Below are 21,029 nucleotides of genomic sequence, written 5' to 3'. Positions count from 1 at the left end.
GCCCTCACCCGGGGCTCTCAATCTTGACCTGTTGAAATGAGAAAGGTCGAGACTTATGCCCGAGGAGAGTATGTTCACCTCTTCCCAGGAAGAAGTCTGTGGGTCCTCTTCAGCCCCCCTGGTGAAATGCCCCATCCCAGACCTGGTTGCTGAGCAAGGCCTTGATAAGGACCCCTGAATGTACCTCACCCCAGCCATAGTTCAGGCTGCATGAGTACCCCCTCTGCTTGTATCCCATCCGTATCTGTGGTGGTGTTTCCTGGCAGCCTCTGGAGAGCCAGACTCTTCCTTTGTCTGATGCAGCCACTGTGGCCATGCTCCCTCCCAGGTTTGACAGCGAGCTCTCACAGGCGCACGAGGAGGCCCAGCGGGAGAAGCTGCAGCGGGAGAAACTGCAGCGAGAGAAGGACATGCTCCTTGCCGAGGCTTTCAGCCTGAAACAACAACTGGAGGTGCGTTGAGCTGCCCCCCATTCATACCTCGCCCCCCTCACAAGCCAGGGCCAGCCTCATCTTCCCTTTTGCTCCAGGAAAAAGACACAGACATTGCAGGATTCACCCAGAAGGTCATCTCACTGGAGGCTGAGCTCCAGGACATTTCCTCCCAAGAGTCTAAAGATGAAGCCTCTCTGGCCAAGGTCAAAAAACAGCTCCGGGACCTGGAAGCCAAGGTCAAGGATCAGGAAGAGGAGCTAGATGAGCAGGCAGGGACCATCCAGATGCTGGAACAGGTACTGGAGGGCTTGGCTAAGGGAGGCACCACCGTCCCCACAGCTAACCTGAGGCATGGGCCAGAGGGGGACAAGATCTCAAATGCACTCATGCATCGCTCATTCGGTCCCTTATTCACAAAATATTGAGTGAGCACCCGATCTGTGATGGCCACAGTGTGAAGGTAATTAAGCTCTCATGGTACTTTCCACAAGAACAAACCTCGATTGAGTTCTAGTGGTAAAGGGCTCAGCATGCATAGCAGCCAGACACCATGAGCCCACCCAGGCTGCCACTGAGCCACCGTGTCAGTTTAGGGAGCTAGTGCCTGGAGGCCAAATGGAAAAGCTTCAGGGTTGTCCCCTGGAAGCAGTCTGTGGGTCCTCTTCGGCCCACCTGGTGAAATGCCCCATGCACCCCATCCCTGGGCCTTTGCTAGACACCTCATAAGGGAGTTCAGCTTCTCCGGAAAAGTCACAGGAGCGAAGTGGCAGCAAACCGAACTGCTGGCAGAGATGTTCCCTGCTCCTGAGTCTGGCGGGAGCTGCCCTTCAGAGTGTACTGGGCAGGGGTCAGAGCGCTTCTGGGGAAGGGGTCAGAGCGCTTCTGGGGAAGGAACCCAGTCTCTACTCCCACCCACCTCCAGGCCAAGCTGCGACTCGAGATGGAGATGGAACGAATGAGACAGACCCATTCCAAGGAGATGGAAAGTCGGGATGAGGAGGTGGAGGAGGCCCGGCAGTCGTGTCAGAAGAAAGTAAGGCAATGGGCACTTACCTGTCCAGTATGAACGCCCGCTCCCCCATTACAGCTCTAAAGGAAGGGGATTTCTCTTTCCTGGCCTTAGCCACGCTATCTTTCTTTACCATTCTTAACCAGGAATCTCCGTTCCTGGCATTAGCTGGGATGTGGGCTCTCAGGGTCTGTAGAGAAACTCAGGCCTTTGAGGGATTAATGTCCTCTGCTTTCTGTGCCAATTGGCAGCCCACCCTATGCCACCTTGTGCAGTCAGCTAGCCCAGCTCAGTGGGGCCTGCCCACTCTGGAACGAGGGCTCCCACTCTGGCTTGGGGCCACCATTCATGCTCTGCCTTCTCTCCTCTCCCTCCTAGGCTACTTTGAAACCCTAGGAACGTCAAATTTAGGGTCTGACCCACTGGGGTCATTCATGCTCAGCCCTTCCCCACTGTTTTCCTGGGGTGGGGGCATCCAGAAGGAAAGGGGACTGGCTGGCTCCAGACCCTGGGGACTGATGGGTGTCTGTTCCCGCGGTTCTCCAGTTAAAACAAATGGAGGTGCAGCTGGAGGAGGAATATGAGGACAAGCAAAAGGTGCTGCGAGAGAAGCGGGAACTGGAGAGCAAGCTCACCACGCTCAGTGACCAGGTGAGTAGACACTGCTGGCTGGGGCCTGGCCAGCTGCCTGCTCTGTCCAGACTTAGCGATGGCATTTTAGGTATAGAAAGCTGGGAACATGGAGGTGGGTGCTGGCCTCTGTAAGGCCCACTGTCATTGCTTGTAGAGTGGGAGTGATAACCATACTTTGCACACCCAGGCTTTTCTCATTGGCTGGCGTGATCCCAGCACTTCCACTGTCGTTGCTCATTAGGGGGACTCAGAATGAGGGCAAGGGTGAGGCGTGGGCTTGAGAAAGACAGGAGGATGCCCTGTGGTGGAGCCCATAGCCCCAACTTCTGATGTCCACCCAGGTGAACCAGCGGGACTTTGAGTCAGAGAAGCGGCTCCGGAAAGACCTGAAGCGCACCAAGGCCCTGCTGGCAGATGCCCAGATCATGCTGGACCACCTGAAGAACAATGCACCCAGCAAGAGGGAGATTGCCCAGCTGAAGAACCAGGTATCTGCAGAGAGAACGTGGTCAGCTCTCAGGGCAACTGAGCTTATTTTTCAGTTTTCTTGAGTCCTTGGGAAGGAAGGTGACAGGGAAGTGGAGAGAAGTCACTTGTAACAGCCATACTCCCCAGGGTCTCTGCATGATGTATAGTGTGACTGCAAAGTCCTGGGATGTTGTGGGTAGGGCCCAGCACCCACTCCTGTCATGGGAAGAGATGCCACAACACCCCAAGGTCCTGGTGTCTTAAGTAAACAGAGGCGGAAAGGAGAGAGCCTGGGCTCCCTCTCCCCTGTGAACACCCTGCATAGCCCTCCTATCCCCAGAAAATGGCTGACATCTCTCCCTGGGGCGGGGGTGGCTCTGTGTCCAGCTGGAGGAGTCAGAGTTCACCTGTGCAGCGGCCGTGAAAGCACGCAAAGCAATGGAGGTGGAGATCGAAGACCTGCACCTGCAGATTGATGACATCGCCAAAGCCAAGACAGCGGTGAGGAGCTGGGGTGTGCAGGGCCGGGATAAGGGAGAATAGAGCTGTGCAGTGGCTGCCTTCACTCCAGACAGGGACCCTTCCCCAGACAGGTCCCTTCACACCAGGACTTTCTGCAGGGACAGCAGACCTTACCCCTCTGTCTCCCCCACTAACAGCAGAGGCCTGGGAAGGGGCAAGGTAACAGAGAGAGCCAGCAAGGGCCCATCTCCCTGTTTACCGCCTGCCTGTGGGAGCTTGGCTACAGGCCCCAACACCATTAATAAAAGCAGCTAATGTGGCTGAGGGATGTAAGCAGGTGCCTAGAGATTAGCAAAAGCACCGATAAGGGGATGGGATGGCTCGTTTCCCTCCCCTTCCCCTGGCCAGCCCACTGACAAGCCCAAGCGGCAGCTAATTAGCACTCTTATTTAATGTCTCCCTTTTAATTCCCCACTTCTCCCATGGCCCATCCATAGCTGGCCGAGAATTCATTACTGGTGTGTGGCCACCGGTACCATCTCGGGCAGGGAATGGGGCAGGGGAGGAGGCTGGGCTTGGCTCGGGGCTTCACAACCCCATAGCCAGCCACCCGGCTACTGATGGCCATCTCCCAGGCTTGATTTATCCCCATGACATTTGTGCTTTTCAGCAGTTTTCAGGTGAGTAATTTAAATTCCTTAATTGTGTTAAAAAAGGCTGTTATAAAATTACCATTTTATTTAAATCCGAGTTAATAAATTTCTTGGCAGAGGCTTCCCCAGCTCCCCACAGCCCGGTAACAAGATGGATGGGGCAGAGAAGGAGCCAACGCAGTCATTTTGGTTTGGAATTACAGGCTAATAGATTCATTCATTTCCTGAAGCTGCTGTTGGCTGTCTCTTCCCCTCCCCCCAGGCATGGACTGACTGTGGGGACTGGACAGCCAGGGAGCAGGGGATCCCAGGGGAAACCAGAGCCCATGCCGAAAGAGCTTCACAGATTTGAGGGGTCCTTCCTGGGGCCTGAAGAGGGCAGAGGGCATAAAGGTTAGGGCCTAGACTGCTAGTGCCAGGATGATGGGTCGCTTATTCTGGGCAGACCTTTTCTGCCTTTTCATTAGCCTCCAAACAGCTGCCAGAAAGCAGCTGTCATTTAGCCCAGGGTTGCCTGTGCTGCAAAGACAGCCCTTTCCCTCGGCTCCCTGGTCCAGAGCAGGACAGGCAGCTCCCTGATCGTACTGGTCCTGAAACCCACCTAGCAGGTGGACCCGGCCTCCTCATCATGCCCCTCCCATTGGAAGTGACATGGGGAAGGTTCGGACTCATGCCCAGCCTGGGGCCCTCTGATCTATCTTTATTTTTCTCCAGCTGGAGGAGCAGCTGAGCCGCCTTCAGCGTGAGAAGAACGAGATTCAGAACCGGCTGGAGGAGGATCAGGAGGACATGAATGAGCTGATGAAGAAGCACAAGGCAGCTGTGGCTCAGGTACCCTGCCCAGGAGTGCCTGCCGCACCCTGTGCCACAGACACTGCCCCCTGGTCCTCCTCAGAGGTCCGCAGGGCAGCCACTTCTTTGGAGAGGTTGCAGGGCCTGCAGTCCCTGGCACTCAGGGTAGGGTGGAGTGGGGGAGATTTGAGATTTATGGGGGATCCTGCTTCAGCACTCACTCCTCTCCTAGGCCTCCCGGGACCTGGCTCAAATGAATGACCTCCAGGCTCAGCTAGAAGAAGCCAACAAGGAAAAGCAAGAGCTCCAGGAGAAGGTGGGAACCAAGGTCTCCCTTGGTAGAGAGACCATGTGGGATGACCATACATGGAGATGAAGCCCCAAGCTCACGGGATAGCAAGCACTTCTCTCTGCTATCAGTAATCCACGGAGCAGCGTCAAGTGCAGAGAGCTAGGCTTGGAGCCATATTGCTGTAGCAGACATTTTGGCTTCAGCTGCTTCATTTCACATTTCTATTCCCTCTCTGGTCCTTAGCTTTCTCCTTTCTCTCCAAAGGGCTAAATCGGTGCCAGCGCTGGGCCAGGTGGGAAATGCCTCTGGCTCTGAGCCCCATTCTTCCACCTCCCCTGTACATCCCTCCCTCCCTCAGCCCTCTGGTCACCATGGTGATCTTTCCAGCCCCAGACTCTGCCCCCTCCCTCCTGGGCTCAGTTCTTTCTTCTCTTATGCTGCCCACCCCCAGCTACAAGCCCTCCAGAGCCAAGTGGAGTTCCTAGAGCAATCCATGGTGGACAAGTCCTTGGTGAGCAGGCAGGAAGCGAAGATCCGAGAGCTGGAGACGCGCCTGGAGTTCGAAAGGACCCAAGTGAAGCGGCTGGAGGTGGGTGCACACTTTTCCTGGTCCACGATGACCAAGGCAGAGCTGCCCTTGCAGCTAGAGCCACACATGCTAAGCAGGGCCGGGCAGGCCCGTGGATGCTCCTAAGAGGCCGCTGCCAAGCTGCCAGGCCAGCTGACAGGGCGGTGCCTTCTCCCCTGCCTGCCTGGCCCGTTCTCTGGGCACCACGGAGCCTGCCTGCTTTACATTCTGTTTTCGTGCTTACTTTCTGCCAAGGGACCAGAGCAGCTTAGCTTTTCGTCTTCATATTTTCCTCCACCATGAGCTCCCCCCGCAGGTCCGCCTCACTCGCTCTCTGGCAGGGTCATAAATATGCAGCGAATGGCGCCACTTCCATGAGGCTGAGGTCTGTTCTCTCATCTCACTGCTCTCTTTCTCTCCCTCCCCTCTTTTATTCCCTTTCTTCCTCACTTCTTCCCACCCTTCTCCTCTCTGATTCTCCCCCTTCCCTCATCGTTTCTCTGCATTTCTGCCCCATTCTCTGTTCTCTTTTATGTTTCCTCTCCCTAATCTTTTTTCCCTTTCTTATCCTCTCCCTGTTTTTTCCAACCCCCCATTCCTCCTCTCTCTCTGTTTTTCATTCTCTCCCCTTCAACCCTTCTCCTTTTTTCTGTTCACTTCTTTTCTCTTTTTACCTCTCCTTCCTCTCAACTGTATCTCCATACTCCAGATTCAGTCCTTTCCATCCAACGCCCTGGAGCCAGCATGCTCCAGCTCCCTGCCTTTCCGGCAGAGCACGGAAGAAGAAAGAGGCAGGCAGCCTTCTCTCGCTGGGTCTCCACCCCCCTCACCCTATTGTTAAGTCCTTGGACGCTTGTGTCTAAGCACTGACGGTTCTCTACGAGAACTGTGTTCAGGGGAGTGGGTGCTGAGGAGCACCCCGGCCACCTTCCGTCAACCCCTCATCGGTGGAGCAGGCACTAGGGTAGGGGTAGAAACAGGTGACTGTGGGGCTGGTTGTAGGCAGCCAGAGGGCATTAATACACTTGACCTAGGGAGAGAATATAGCTGAACCCCCCCTAGATGGGGCTACGGTCCTTGGGAGAGCTAGAGAGAGTTAGAAGAGACTTAATAGTTCATGTCCTGCCTTGGTAATATTTTGATCCCCACTTTACATACTGGAAGGGTTAAGTAGGTTTCCCAAGGTCACAAAGCTATCAAGGGGCAGAAGAGGCCATTGGTCTGGTGGATAGAGGACAAACCTGCTGTCCTTGTCTCCTTTTCTCGTGGGCCCCAGCCCCTTTCCTCAGCTCTCTCTTTCATTTTCCTTCCTGCTTAGAAAGGCAATATTGTGGTTTAGATGCAGAGAATATTAAACACAAATGGCCCTCAGAGATCAGGTAGCCTAGCGCTGTTATTTTAGACACAGAGACTGGAGGCTGAGAAGTAGAGATGCCGCGGCAGTCAGAGTGGAACCAGGGTCCTGCCTTCACTTTCTACCCCAATCTCCAGATCATCTCCTGCTCAGCATCCTATGGCCCAGCAGGAAAAAAATGTGTTCAAGTCCCTGGGGGAAGAGAGATGCATCAGGCTTGGAAAGCGTTGTGCTAGGAATATGACTGTTGTCTCCTGATCCAGGAACTCTCGGTAAAGCCATATACCTCTGAGCTCAGGATCTAGCTTTTTGTGCTTCTGGGTTCAGGGTTACTGAGGGAAGCCTGCTGCTCGTGGAGGCCCCACACATGGTGTCAATATGGACAGCCCAGGCTACAGCCAGACCTTGGTAGCGAAAATGATCATGCTAGCACCTTTGATCTTCCAGAGTGCCTCCACGTGTTTTACCTTACTCAGTCCTTAAGAGACCCACAGGGGACTAGGTAGTATTCTCCCATTTTACAGAAAGGCAAAGAAGCCGCCTCAGAGGGCTTTAGCTGCTTGCCTACCTACCAGTGAGTGGTAGAGCCGGAGTGGACCCCAGGCCCCCTGGCTCCGGAGTTCCGCCACAGCCCTCTCTCTGCCTGGCTGATGGGCCCCTCTTCCCGCCTCCCTATCCAGAGCCTGGCCACCCGGCTCAAGGAGAACATGGAGAAGCTGACTGAGGAGCGGGATCAGCGCACAGCAGCTGAGAACCGGGAGAAAGAGCAGAACAAAAGGCTGCAGCGGCAGCTCCGGGACACCAAGGAGGAGATGGGCGAGCTGGCCAGGAAGGAGGCCGAGGCAAGCCGCAAGAAGCATGAACTGGTAATGCACCCCACCCTGGGGCCCCAAGCTGGCAGCTCTCCAAGTAGCTCCTAAGCGCACACCTTACCCCTGGGCTGGTGGGGGTGGGCTGCAAAGAAACCATGGTTTAGAGAATGAAAGGAAAGAGGACATGTCAAGAGGACAGTCCAGGAAGCCCTGAGGGCAGGCCAAGGGCCAAGGGTGGTCCTGGAGTCTCCATCAGGCAAGACCAGGCCCAACAGCCCAGCAACACCAAAGCCAATAAATCAATAAATAAAGCTCCTGCCTGGCTGAGAGAGCCTTGAAGTGGGCTTTTTCTGGGACAGCTGGATGAGAGACTAGCCCTCCTATGAACTGGACTACCAATTTTCTCTCCTAGGAAATGGATCTGGAGAGTCTGGAGGCTGCTAACCAGAGCCTGCAGGCTGATCTAAAACTGGCATTCAAGCGCATCGGGGACCTGCAGGCCGCCATTGAGGATGAGATGGAGAGTGATGAGAATGAGGACCTCATCAACAGGTAAGAGGGGCCTCTAGGCAGCTTCTGACAGCACGGAGGCCCTCTTGACCCCCTCTGGGCTAGGGCACCAGGTAGAGCAGCTGCAGCCTCTGTCTCCCTGTCACTGAGTCACCAGCCTCCCTCCTCTCATTGCCAAACCCCAGCATGGACCTGTCCTGAAGCAGCTGAGGGCAGGACAGGTGCTGCCTGGGTTGGACCCCTCCCTTCTTCCTCCCTGCCCTCCCTCCCAGGCCTCCCCTGGACCTGGCTCTCCAGCTCTGCCTGTTTGAGATGAGTTATTCCCCCATTTAGCTGCATTTCCGATGACGCCTGCCCTACGCTGGGGAGAGGAGAGATTTAAGGGCGAGGTGCCTTGTTACCGTGCCAGAGGTTTTCTCTCATAAAACCCACCCAAGGAATGGTTTAGGAGAGATGGAGAGATTTGTAGTCTTAGGCTGAGAAGGAAGTCATGAGGCAGGCAGACTGGCAGTCATTGGTGTGGGGGTGGTCAGGCCCTGGAGAAGCTTGAAAGGCAGCCCTAAGCAGAGCCCCTAGAGCTGCCTCCTTCCTGCATGAGGGCCACGGCCCCATCCTGCAGGCAAGTCCAGGGGGCCTGCTCCTTTGGGTCAGGGGAACAGTGCCTGGGGCGGCCCGGACCTCCCTCTGAGGACAGCACTATCACTCATCCTGCCATCTGGTGTCAGTCAGCTGGAGCCATCTCTTGCTGAGGAAAGAGAGGTCCTCAGCTGAGGGGTCCACCTTGGTTTGCCCGTTGATTTTTCTGTCTTCTTCTGGCCCCCTTGCCCACCATTTTCTTTCTGTTTCCAGTTTGCAGGACATGGTGACCAAATATCAGAAAAGAAAAAATAAACCGTGAGGACTGGAGCGCATGCGCTCTCTGCCTCTCCTCGCGTGTGTCTAACCGCCCCTAACACTGGCCTCCCAACCGGCCTGCTGCATGATGCATGGGGACACACAGCCTCTTGTATCTCCTCTAAGCTAGGCTCTCACACTAACACTGCAGACTCTGTCCTGAGGGAAGGCAGGGGGACAGGCAGAGATAGAGGGCAGGCAATGAGGTGCACTCCCCCAGGAAGGCTCAGGCTGGCGGGCAGGATGGGGGCTCCATCAGAAAGGAGAGGTCAGCCTCAGTCACTAGTACCCACAGCCTGCCTTCCTGTGCTCCAGCCCTCTCCTCCCTCAGAAACCAAGCATAGCCGCCTCCCCAGCCTATTTCTCTGGGGAAAAGTCTGTTTGGGATGGATATGTCCACATCCTTGGGCTCCTTTGGAGCCTGAGCTGCCTGGACTTAGCAGGTATATTTCGTTTTGAAAGGTCTGCCACTTCTTTTGGCAGGCGAGGGTAGGAGATGAGGGGCATCTAGCAGTCACTTGTTTGGAGAAAGCATTCAGGCAGCTAATCGGGGGCTGCTCTGCTGTGGCTGGGGAAGGCAACACAGCCAGATGTGTTTACTTTACTCCCTGAGGGCACCTCGGGCAGAGGGAGGCCCCAGGGCCTTGTGCTGGTGCTGTCAGGTGGTGGGAAGCCCAGTAAATCCACCCCTCTCATCATTTCCCTCTTTCTGGGTGGGAGCTGGACAGTAGGCGCAGCTGCGCAGGCCTTCAGGCAGACCCAGGCAGTCCTCCATCAAGTTTGACAGGGCTGTTTTGGGGAGATTGTTTTTTTAGCATGGCATTGGGTTTCCTCACCCACTCTCTCTTGCCTGGCAGGACTCCTGCCCTGGCCAGGATGGGCTGGCGGCAGCGCAAAGGACTTCGTGAGAGCTAATGATAAATGTAATAGTGTGTAACAGTGATAGAGGGCCGCTGGAGCCCGGTTGTCACACACAATTAATATCCCCCGCCGTTCTGTCTCCGTTTGTTTGTTCCCCCGCGATTCGGCTCCCAGTTAACTAATAGCACATGAGCCTGGACATAAATTGTATTTGACATGAGGTTTAATTCCAACCATTTAAAATTTCAACTGCCCCCTGAGCCTGCTGCCCCTGGAGTTTGTTTACGGGCTTGATTATTTAAGGAAAAGACCCAAACATCATCTATATGCTTGAGACCAAAGGGAAAGCGAGGGCAGGCAGGCCAGCTTCTCAGGCTATTTGTTGCTCTGAATGTGAGGAGGAAAATTCGTATTCTGGGCCCATGGCGTCTGTCCCCTGTGTGCTCCAGCCCTGCCATCCTTGGGCTGTAGGAGCTTCAAGGACTGATAAAATGTGCATTTAAGATCATATTCTAAATCATGGCCAGGCGCAACACATGGGTGCCTACACACACACACCAGTGTGCACTCACGCAGGCGCACAAGGGCTTGCAGTCGAGGCTGGGTTCCCGCTGATGGAGAGAGGTGATGGGGCTCCTTCCTCAGCAGCTCTGGGCCTCAGCTCCTAGTTATCGAGCGAGCGTGCTAAGGCGGGCAGAAAAATAATGTTTCGATTTACTTAGAGATACAGTTGTTATTGCCATAACCTTAATGAAAGCAGTAAACAGCGTGGTATTAAGGGAGATTTATACAGAAACGCTTTTAACATGTAGACATAGATTTTGTGATGCATACAGCACCTCCTTTCTAAAGGCAATCAATATGGTTATGAACGGCGGTGATAAATTACAGGCTCTGAAGCTAGAGGAGGAGGTTTTCTGCGCGGGCGTATAAATCAGGTGGTATTGGCATTCCGTGGGGCCCTTGCACCATAGTAAATCTGCTGGGCTCGGATGGGCACAGGGCTTGCATTAGCGGTTTCGGAGCTGTCTGCTAAACTCCTGTTTACCCGGGGCATCAGCCAGCCTTGTCTTTGTTATAATTCTGTATTTGACGGAAGCCCATAAAATATGCCTTTTTATTCCCCTCCCCACGAGTCATGCTCTCTCACAGTCCCCAGAATAGAGTCTGGTGTAGTCTGGTGGTTTCGTGTGTGTGTGTGTGTGTGTGTGTGTGTGTGTGTGTACGCATGCGTGTGTGTGTGTGTGTGTACGCATGCATGCGCGCACACATGCCTGTGTGGCTATTTATTCAAGAACATAATTCAGGAACAGGGCTGCTCCTGTTGACACAGATGAAAGGAAATTTATATCAAGGAGAAATCTTAGCATATCTGTAGCAGGGGAACGTGGAGAGCAGACATTTTACAGAATTCTAGAAGCTTTCTCACTCAGAAGCTGTTTCCAAGCCCCTGCTGCTTTGTGAGGGGGTCACCGTGACTCCAGCCTCAGAATTTGACTCCTTTGGGCTTTCCTGCAAGTGGAGAGGGCTCAGGCCAGCTTGACCAGAACTGGAGGCTGTCTGAGGGATGGAAGAGGAGACTTGGAGAGAGACAGAGCCCTTGTCTGGGACTTTCCGGGCCCGACAGGATCTCCAGAGTTCAATTTAAATCCTGAAGTTGTTGCCAGCCCCTTGGGAAATGGCTGCTGTCCCCTCTTTTTCCTTTCTGTTTTTTAAGGGCCAGGGCAGTCACAGGATGGACCTGGGATATGGCCTGTAGTGCCCAGGTTGGCATTGCCATCAGCTAAGGAGACTCCAGGTTCAAGCTAATTTAAAGTCATAATGAATCCCTTCTCTTTTCTGCCCCATGGCCAGCAGCCCAGCTCTTGCAATGCAGGCATGGAAAATTACAGCAGTTACAACCGTATTTTGGGGAGTGGGCAGATAAGAACTAGTAGAATAGGCCTCAGAGAGTAACTGAAGGGCCCAGAACTCCTCTTTTTAACCAAGAGCCATTTAGGTGTAATTGGTGAATGAATGGTCTCCTTATTCTCATTTGGGTTATGTTGCTGAACGCTCACACAAAGTGGAGTGGAAGGTACCCCCATGGTCCTCAGGGTCTTGTTGGTGGCTGTCCCACCGTGTGGCCTGCTGAGTGGGGACGGGGTTCTTATGAATGGTGTGCTCTATCTAACCTCTGTGTTCTCCCTGACTCACTGATGCGCATGCCACCCTGCACCCCACCCCCGCCCAAGACACACCCGCTGCCACTTCAGCGCTCCCTGCTGGGCAGCAGGTGATCACCTCTTCCCCAGCCTTGCCTACCCTTCTGCTCCTCATTCCATAGCGAGGGGGACTCAGATGTGGACTCGGAGCTGGAGGACCGGGTCGACGGGGTCAAGTCGTGGTTGTCGAAAAACAAGGGGCCTTCCAAGGCAGCTTCCGATGATGGCAGCTTGAAGAGTTCCAGGTGAGCATGTGGCCTTGAGCTGGGAGGAAAAGCCGCCTCGTTCCCCAGGGATGGATAAGCAGTATGCCTTTATCCCAAAGAGGTAGGCCTCACGCCACCTGTGTCTCTTGAGTGACATGAGCGTGAGGGGCCTCGGAGGGCCCCGGCATGTGGAATGAACACAGGAGGCTCGGCTTCTTCTTAGTCAGGGTCTGCGGCTCCCTTATTACTCCCAGGTAGTACCTTCCTACCAGGCTCAGGGCTTTGGTTTGGTGCAGATTTAACTTCATCCCCATTTACTCCTTCAACAAATGTTGATTGAACTACCTGATAGTTTGGGCCCGTGGAGATCTTAACAGGAATAGCTGCAGAAAAGGCAATGCTTCTGACTCCCCTGACACAGCTGCACATTCTCTCCTTCCTCTGAACTTTGTATTACACCCCATGCTTCCTGCTCACACCCCTGGTGGCGGGCAGGAGGGCTTGCTCCACTGTGTTCTGGCCCATTCACAGCCTTCTGATCAGACAGCGACTCCTGGAATCCAGACGTCTGTCTCCCCCATCCCTCACCTACCAGCCAGCATGGCAGCAGGGAGAGCGGTCCTCTGCTCCCACCCTTCCAGCATCCACTTCCCTGCTGACATTCCCCTCTCTCCCCCTTCTCCCCAACTCAGAGCCATCTCATCCCGGTGCACACCCTTTCCCACCCCCTCCCAGAGACAGCAGGTGGGCTGGCTATAAAAAGTAGTCCCTCTTCTTCTGCAACTCCCCTGAGTCCCCTTCCCAAGTCCAGCCCCGCACCACAAGCACCCAGTGGCCCCCTCTAATTGGTTTAATTTATTCGGCTGAACAACATTTTGTTATTGCAGATAATGTCGCCTTCCGTGCCCCACTGCCATTCACCATGGCATGGCACGAGGCTCCAGGTAGTTGACAATGAAATAAATTGAACTAAACGTTTTAGAGGGGGGAAAAGTGATGAAATAGAACAATAGTCTAATTTACATGACATTCTCCATGAAGCTATTTTCACTGACGCAAATTATTTTGCTTCATTTCCTCCAACGCTCTCACTGCTACTTTGCCAGAGCTGCTGCCGATTTCTCCTCCTGCTCTCTCCTCCCTCCCCCGTGTCTGTATTCTCTACGGTTAATGCTTGTTCCTCTCTCTCTCTCATTCTCTTTTTGCGGCTCCTAACCCGCTACTGGTTCTCTCTTCCCCCATCTCACCTCCGCCCTCAGAACGGCCCTCAGCACCCTCGGGAAGGAGGGCAAGGAGGGCAAGGAGGGCAAGGGGGCGGAGGAGAGGCCGGCCTCCGCGCTGAGCTCCCTGAGCTATCGGAAGAGGCTCACCCTGAAGGACTCCATCGGGGGCACTGGGGATTCGGAGTCACTCTTCACCACCCTGAGCGAGCGGGCCGCCTCCCCCGAGAGGCCCCCCCGGAAGGCTCGCCTGAGCCCCAGGGTGGAACCAGGCCAGGGCAGGAGGTCTGAGGAGCCAAGTGAACGTGGCTCCATCTTCTCTGAGGTTGGGAGCCATGCCAGCCGGGGCCTGGAGAAGCGGTGGGGCTCAGACTTTGACAGGGCCTCGGCGGTCTCTGCACCTGTCAGCCGGGCCTCCTCGGCCACACGGGGCGGCTCCGGTGAGGACGGGGCCCGGTCCTCCACGAGCTTCTCGCTGTCGGGCTCACCCAGTTCCCGCCGCAGCACCTCCCGGCTGGACAGCCTGTCGAGGGCCTTCAGCCCTTCCTTGAGCAGGGCGTCGGGCCTAGGCCGGGAAAGCCCTGACTCCCGCCTGTCCCTGGGCCGGGGCTACCTGGGTGAGTGGGATGATGGAGCCAGCGTGGCCTTGAGTGAGGCCCACTCCCAGTACAGCCACCCGTCGCTGGCCCGCAGCCTGTCGGTGCCACACCAGCCACGCATCTCGGCCTCTGCCACGGATGAGCCTCTCGGCTCCAGCATCTGCCCCGTCAGCCGTCACTCCTACCTGGACCCAGACCTGGAGGCTGCCATCAACGAGGTATTGAGCTACAAGCCCGTCCCGTTCCAGCGGAGCAGCCTGGAGCCCGACTCCGAGGAGGACGGGAAGAGCATCCAGAGTGCCCGGAGCGCCCAGCCGGACGCCCCAGAGCGGGACACCAGCATCCGCCGCTCGGCCTCCGCCGCTGATGTCTCTCGGTCCCGGTCCCGCAGCAGCCGCAAGAGCCGGAGCAAGAGAAGGAGCAGCTCCAGCTCCAGCTCCAGCTCAGAGGATTCCTCAGAGCACAAACGGCGGAAGAAGGGGCGCTCTCGGAAGGGCAAGAAAAAGTCTAAATCGAGAAGAAAGAGAACAGAGTCGGAGTCGGAATCCTCGTCCTCAACATCCAGCGGCTCTACCGTCTCGGTCCACAGCCGCTCCAGCGTGAAGAAGGGCCCGGGCGCGGGGAATGAGAAGGCCGGGCCCGCGCGCCGCCCGTCGCGGAAGGAGGAGAAGAAGCGGAAGGAGGAGGTGGACAGCCTGATGATGCGGTATCTGTACCGGCCCGAGAGCGACTAGCGCAGTAGGTGGCACCTGGCGTGGAGTGCAGCATGGCGTGTGCCACTCAGCGTGAACTAACGTGCTCCTGCCCCACCCGCCACCACCTAGGCCCCTCCGGCATTCCTCCCGGGCACGCCTGGCCTCGGAGAGCGGAGGCCAGCTAACCTGTTAGTCATTCAGAGCCCGGGGCCCAATCAGCTGAGCTCACTGATGATGTCAGTCACAGCTCCCCCTTATCGAACCCTAACCCAGGCCAAGCACCCTCCTGGATACTTTGCATGCTTTTTAATCCTCACACTAACCCCATGACAAAGGTCCGATTGGCCCCATTTTATAGAAGAGGAAGCTGAGGCTCAGGGAAGTCAAGTCACTTGCCAAGGCCACACAGCCAGGAAGTGATATGGCCAGGATCTGAATGGAGGCTATTCAACTCATCCTTAACCACTCCTCCATCCAGCCCAGGGCAGAGCACATGGGCAAAATGTTTACTACGTGTGCCTGGCAGCACACCTAGGGGCTCTTGCCGGGCCCAAGAAAGGGCCCTGGCTGACCCCGTGGTATGGATTGGTGCATTAGTGGCCACCAGCTGTCATGGCGTCTTTTGCTCAGCTATCCCCTGCCCTGCAACACCTCCTTCCTCCCTGGCATGGATCTCAAGCCTAGGAGTGCAAGGTTCAACCCCACCCCCATACTACTGCACCCTACAGCAGACCCTGAGATGCCTGACTCTCTCCCCACCCCTCCCACCTGAAGCCCACACATGGGCGTCACCCCATCTCTGTTCATCTTGTAAAGTTTTAATGAATAGAAATTAGCAGCTGCTGAGTGACAGCCCCCTCCTGACTTTCCTGCCTCTCCTGTCTTCTCCCTGCGGGGAAGGAGATCTAGCAGTTAGGCCCTTTCTGCCCACACCCCCTCCTCGGAAGAAAGGCAGGGACTGACTCACTGGAATCCCATTGTTGCCAGTTTCCCTGGCGGGTGGTGACATTTGGATCACCCCGGTTATGTGAAGCTGCTTCTGGCATGCTACCCTCCCAGGGCAAGCTTGCTGCTTCCCAGGATGTATGACCCCAGAGCACAGCCCCCTGAGGCCCAGGCATTTGTTTCCTAGATGCATGAACTAACACACACCTGTCGCACGCTTGTGGGCTTGTGCAGTGGAGCAGGTGACAAGTACACTGACTTTGTCCCTTTTGTACTGAAGAGACCAAGTTATGTTTTAAGGAATGGAGCAAGTGGAAGTGAATGGTACCTGAAGCTGTTTGGAGATGGGTGATGGGATGGGATTTGGGGGGATGGGATGGGGAAGATGGAACTTGAACCCAGACCATGCTCATGGCCAACTCGGATTCCCTGGGCCCTGACCTGCTGTGAAACCAAGCCCTTGGGCTCAGCACTGCTCTGTCGCTTCCCCTGTGTGGCAGATGGTTGCAGGTGCTCTGGGAAGAGCAGGAAGCGTCTCAAGTGCACTAGGAAGCGTCTCAAGTGTCAGCTCCGTAGTGAGAAAGGACAGGAGTCATGATATATGTCTACCACCTCAGCAGCCCTGCTGAGTGCCCTGCTGCCCCGGCACAGGAAGGCAGCTGATAGACCATGGGGGGAGGTTAGGAAAGCAGAGAGGGGCAGGCCCTTCTGAGCACTGCGCCCCTACCTGAAGAGGGAGACATGGGCCTGGCCAGGCCATCCCACACTGGTAGATTTCAGACTCCAGTGGGTACCCTCAGCTCATCGTCACCCTTGACTCCACAGCCAGCAAGAACAAAAACACATAAAACCTGTTTCTTCCCCCAGCCACCAGCACAGCTCCTCCTGTCCACCAGGAAAACAGGAGTAGTCCTGAAACCCTACACACCACCTCCGTGGAGGATTGTATTCACTGTGGGGAGAGTGGGCACCAAGCCAGGAGCTAGCCGACCAATACAGAGCCGGCGAGAGACAAGGATCGGGGGAGGGAGGACCTAGTTGGACTCAGCATGGACTGGCTTTGAATGGATAAACTGCCAAGAGTGGGGGCGGAGGCAGAGTGGTGGCTTAGCTTCCCATCTGGTGATGGGGACCAGCGAGAATTCAGAACACGAACGCATCGTAGCTAAGGCAAGGGGAGGGGGCTGCCACCCTGGGCTCGCCCAGCAGGAATTAGCTTATGTACCAAATTGTTTGTGACAGCTTTGAGCAGGAGACAGTGGCTTGGGGGGAGGAAAGCTTTTTAAACAATTTGGTTAAAACGTTCAAATTGCCAGGCCTGACTCTTGCCCTGGGGAGGGGGCTGGCTGCCTGCTGTAGGCTTTCTGACAGCTGTGGCAGTAGAAGCCACGAGGAGACTGGCTAGAGGTAGGAGCAGGGGGATCTTGTGGCTCCACAGAGCAGGAAAGAGAGGCATGGCGTGACCCCCTCCCCTCTGCCTCTGCCACTGCCCAGCAATGGGATGAACCAGTGTTGAAACCTGGCTGTCATTTTGCCAGGGGTCTGCCTGGCCAGCACAGCAATGTGGGAGTGGGGGCTGAGAAGAGGTGAGAGATGGGAAGGAGCACCTCAGGCTCTCCAGCAGCACCCAGTTTTCATCTGGGTGTCAGCCCTGGTATCTGCCTCACCCCCACCTCTGCCCACAAAATAACCCCACTCTCTTTCCACAAAGCCAGTCCTTTCTTTGCCTAACAGCAGACCTTAGCATTGGATGCCCAGAAATTCTGTCTGAAAAATGAAAATAAAACCAGGCTCCCACTAATTCCAACAACCCAAAAGCTAAAATAACCCCAATTTTTCTACGTTGTGCAGTCACCATCAGGCTTTATAATTTTGTCCCTAAGACACCCCAGAGTCCTTAAGTGCCTTTGGCCCATCAAAGTAAGACTCATTTATGTTCAGTCTAGTTTGTATTAAATGTGTTTTGTGCTATTCTGATTCCTTTAAAAATGGTAATTCATTCATGAGAAATACGATAACTATTAACCAGACTGCCCCATTCTGGAACCATTTTGCATAATTGAACATGTATTTTATCAGGCTGTTCCTTCTCCCTAGGGAGAGATAGAAAGAGTGCGAGACCTGGCTTTACACACACCCCAGGCTCTCACCCAGGCCAGCAGGGAGAATTCTGGTTTGGTCTTGTTTTCTCCTCAGGATCCCAATCTAGCAGCAAGGCTTGGATGTCTAAGAGTCCCAGGTTCAAATTCACACACTGGCCGTGTGACCTTGGGCAAGATGCTCCATCTCTTTGAACCAGCGTCCTCATGACACTTCATGGGGCTCTTGTGAAGGTAACAGGATATCCAGAGTGCCTAGGAGAGTGTCTCACACACAGGCAGAGAGATCACAGAATTCCTGTTTATCCCAGTGGAAGCTGCCTAGGATCTGGATCAGGGCTGTGGCCCTGGGAGCACTGGGCAGGGACCCATTCACTGGGTGCAGGGCACTGGTGGGGTGAGGCCACACTGGACTGCATTTTCTCCAAGAGTGTTGAAATTATAGTGCACTTGAACTGTCAGAGGCAGTGTGTGTTTGTTGGGGGAGGGGGTAGCTAGAGGCTCCCAGTGGCCTGATGAAAACTCCACAGGCTTAGGATATGGTACCTAGGCAGGGATGACTTTACCACCCTGAAACAGGTCTTGCCAACTTCTACATCCTGAGTTTCCCTTCCTCGTGGTAAGTAGATGATGCCATAGTCAAGGGCAGAAATTCTCACAGGACTTAGGAAAGCCTGATTAGAAGAAAGCATTCGGATCTGGGAATATTCATGGGGAAAGGCCCTCCTTCTTGGAATCTTTCTAAGAATAACTTTACCGTAGACAAGTTGTAGTCATGTTATCACCAGACCTTCAGTCTCCGCAACAGTGTGGTGCATGGACTGCCTGCGTCAGAATCTTCTGGAAAGGGAGTTGAAAAAGCAGATTCCTGAGTTCCACCCAAGAGCTATCAAAATTTCTCAGGGGAAGGACCCAGGAATCTGCCACTGATTCTTATGCATATTCAAGTCTGAGACCCACTGCTCTCCAGCATCGCTTTCCTCGGAGTTTTCTAAGTTTTCAGAGTCAAAACGATGTGCTCCTTTCTCTCATTCCTTGGAATATCTTCTGGAGAAGGCAGGAAAGGGTTTTACTTCTCATTTTGTGGCTTTTGGGGCATGCTGTGACCGGGCTTTGTGGGTCTCCCCAGGACTAAAGGCTTTGGTGCTGAAGATGAGGGATGTCATTCCTCTGTGACCTCATTCCTCTCTCCCTGCAGCCCCACCAGCTACTGGAAGTCCTTTGCCCCTGACCGGTCAGATGAAGAGCACGACCCTGTTGACAGCACCTCCAGGCCCCGACACTCCCACAGCTATCCGAGTGACAGCGACACAGAGGCCAAGCCAACGGAGACCAACGCATAGCCTCGCACCCCATGGCCTACTGCTGCCACGGCACCTCTCCCAGGAAAGAGTGGGGCACAGGTCTCCCCACCTGACTGCTGATCTGCAGGAGACACACCTGACCCTCTGGGTCAGGCTGTGGGGTCTGATGTCTCCACATGGAAGAGGTGGGGGAAGAGGAGTTTCTAATAAGAGAACTTTTTGCTCCTCCTGCCTCCAGAATGCCACACTCTTGGCTTTGACCTTGGGCCACTGTGCGCAGAAGCAGGTGGCTTAGCACTGCATGGAGCCAGCAAGTTGACCTCCATCTCAGCCCTCTGCTCAGGGACGGTGGACACATTGCCTACTGGGACATTCTAGGTTGCTGGGTCCATGGGGAGGAGGAGTTGGGGGCTGGAACAGCAATTCCTTCCCCCTGGCTTGGGGTGAGGGCTTTCTCTTCTCAGTGCCTGCTGTCTTTTTACTTTTTAATTTAAATACCCAACCTCTCCATCACAGCTGCATCCCTGAGAGTGGGAGGGGCTGCGGTGGCAGCTGGGGCCCCAGAATGACTAGGGGAATTTCATCTCTGTGTTCACTCTTCAGAGATCAGCCCTTTCTCTCTGCAGCTGGAGAGACGGGTAAGCAGAGCTGGGTCCAGGTGCTTCTGGGTTTGGACTGAGCAAACCTACACAGACAGGGGTGTATATGTACCATCTGGAACATCCAGCCCCTACTCCTCTTCAGCTCATCAGTGTGTTAAGTGCAATGACCTATTTAAAAGTAAACCCATTCCACCTACACTAGTTTGGGGCTTCTCCAAGCACTGCCTCCCTCCCGCTCTGTCCAAGTTGCCTGGACCATAAGCTCAACTTGAGAGGGAAGGCCTTGGGTTGAGGATTTGTGGTCAGAAAAACTAAAGATGGAAGTTTGGGTCTGTACTAATATGTATTAGACACGGGTCCTCACCCTGTGTCCTGAGCCTGAGTCATTTTTCTTTTTCCAGTGACCCTGCCCCTGCCCCCACCTACTTATCCTAGACATGACAACACGTGGCCTGACAGTCCCAGCCCCAACCCTAAAGGTCATCCCTCCAACACCACCAAATTTGGGGGCCCAAGGGCAGTGCCTGGTGCCGCTCCCATCTGCTGTCCCCTCTCCTCCCTCCTGCAATTGGTTTGTACTCATTGGGCTGTGCTCTCTTTTCCCTGATTACCTGATGTATGGAAATAAATGTCCTTTTCCTCCTAGCTCTGCCAATTTTCCTGCCTGTTTCTTCAGGTTCAAGTAAAGTCCAGGGTGGCCATAGGGGAGCAGAGTCAGGATTCTGGTGGGGACCTGGGGGAGTCTCCCTGGTCTGCTCCACATCAGACCAGAGCCACTCAGAGAGCTTCTGCAGGTCATCTGGGGCAGGCAAGGCAGTGGGATGAGGTGTCTAGTCAAAGGAGATACAAGCCCCACTTTTAATTTTAAGAGGCTATGGATTGTAATTGAGGTTGGCACAGCTACCAGGCCTCATCCTCCCATGGCCTCTACTTGGAAATATTGAGGTCCCTCTGTTAATCTCACCAATTACAGAGATCCTATCTGCTTTTTATTGTTGTCAAGGGATGCAAGCCCTTTGTATTAGAATTTTTAAAGTTTAATTTTAGTCATTCCAAAGATGACTTTTTGATCAAAACTTGGTAGAACTCTCTCTGGCCCCTAGCCCCATTGACCACAGGGCAATTTGAACAGGCTGGGAGTGCTGGCTTCTCTGCCTTCCTGCCCCCGTCCACACTTGGTCCCCTCACTGAGGCTAAGAAGCAGTTCATGAAGGACTAGAAACATGAATCGCTCCTCCTCCTCTACCTTCTGTAATGTGACCACTTATAATTCTTCCTCCTTTCATATCTTCTGTAATGTGACCAGTTACAATCCTTGCATACATGACTTGTTTGTACGGCTGGTCGAGCGGGCTCCCCTGGTTTGGGCAGGTAGGCAGGAAAGAATATCAGACATCTCTCTCTAATGCTGAG

At 54.6% G+C, this 21,029-nt stretch overlaps 1 protein-coding gene across 8 annotated transcripts in view; it reads left to right on the top strand.

The window, feature by feature from the left end:
- MYO18A (myosin XVIIIA) overlaps positions 1–20,261 on the top strand; it is a 91,872-nt gene extending 71,611 nt beyond the window's left edge. For 4 of the 8 annotated variants that reach the window (XM_081162196.1, XM_081162194.1, XM_081162195.1 and 1 more), the window contains 15 exons: positions 329–452; positions 530–730; positions 1,357–1,467; positions 1,990–2,094; positions 2,418–2,564; positions 2,932–3,045; positions 4,374–4,490; positions 4,684–4,767; positions 5,195–5,332; positions 7,346–7,531; positions 7,890–8,029; positions 8,837–8,881; positions 12,069–12,191; positions 13,412–14,709; positions 18,909–20,261. In XM_081162196.1, the coding sequence (XP_081018322.1) occupies positions 329–452; positions 530–730; positions 1,357–1,467; positions 1,990–2,094; positions 2,418–2,564; positions 2,932–3,045; positions 4,374–4,490; positions 4,684–4,767; positions 5,195–5,332; positions 7,346–7,531; positions 7,890–8,029; positions 8,837–8,881; positions 12,069–12,191; positions 13,412–14,705 (2,929 nt within the window). In that variant the 3' untranslated portion in view covers positions 14,706–14,709; positions 18,909–20,261. The remainder of the gene's footprint in view (positions 1–328; positions 453–529; positions 731–1,356; positions 1,468–1,989; positions 2,095–2,417; positions 2,565–2,931; positions 3,046–4,373; positions 4,491–4,683; positions 4,768–5,194; positions 5,333–7,345; positions 7,532–7,889; positions 8,030–8,836; positions 8,882–12,068; positions 12,192–13,411; positions 14,710–18,908) is intronic. The other 4 variants (XM_081162199.1, XM_081162198.1, XM_081162201.1 and 1 more) reach the window with 2 other exon arrangements.
- Positions 20,262–21,029: the final 768 nt, after the last annotated feature.

The sequence above is a fragment of the Miniopterus schreibersii genome (genome assembly GCF_964146895.1).
Source record: "Miniopterus schreibersii genome assembly, chromosome: 16".
Lineage (NCBI taxonomy): Eukaryota > Metazoa > Chordata > Mammalia > Chiroptera > Miniopteridae > Miniopterus > Miniopterus schreibersii.
The sequence above is the reverse complement of the archived record's forward strand: the minus strand, read 5'-3'. Positions and strand labels throughout refer to the sequence as shown.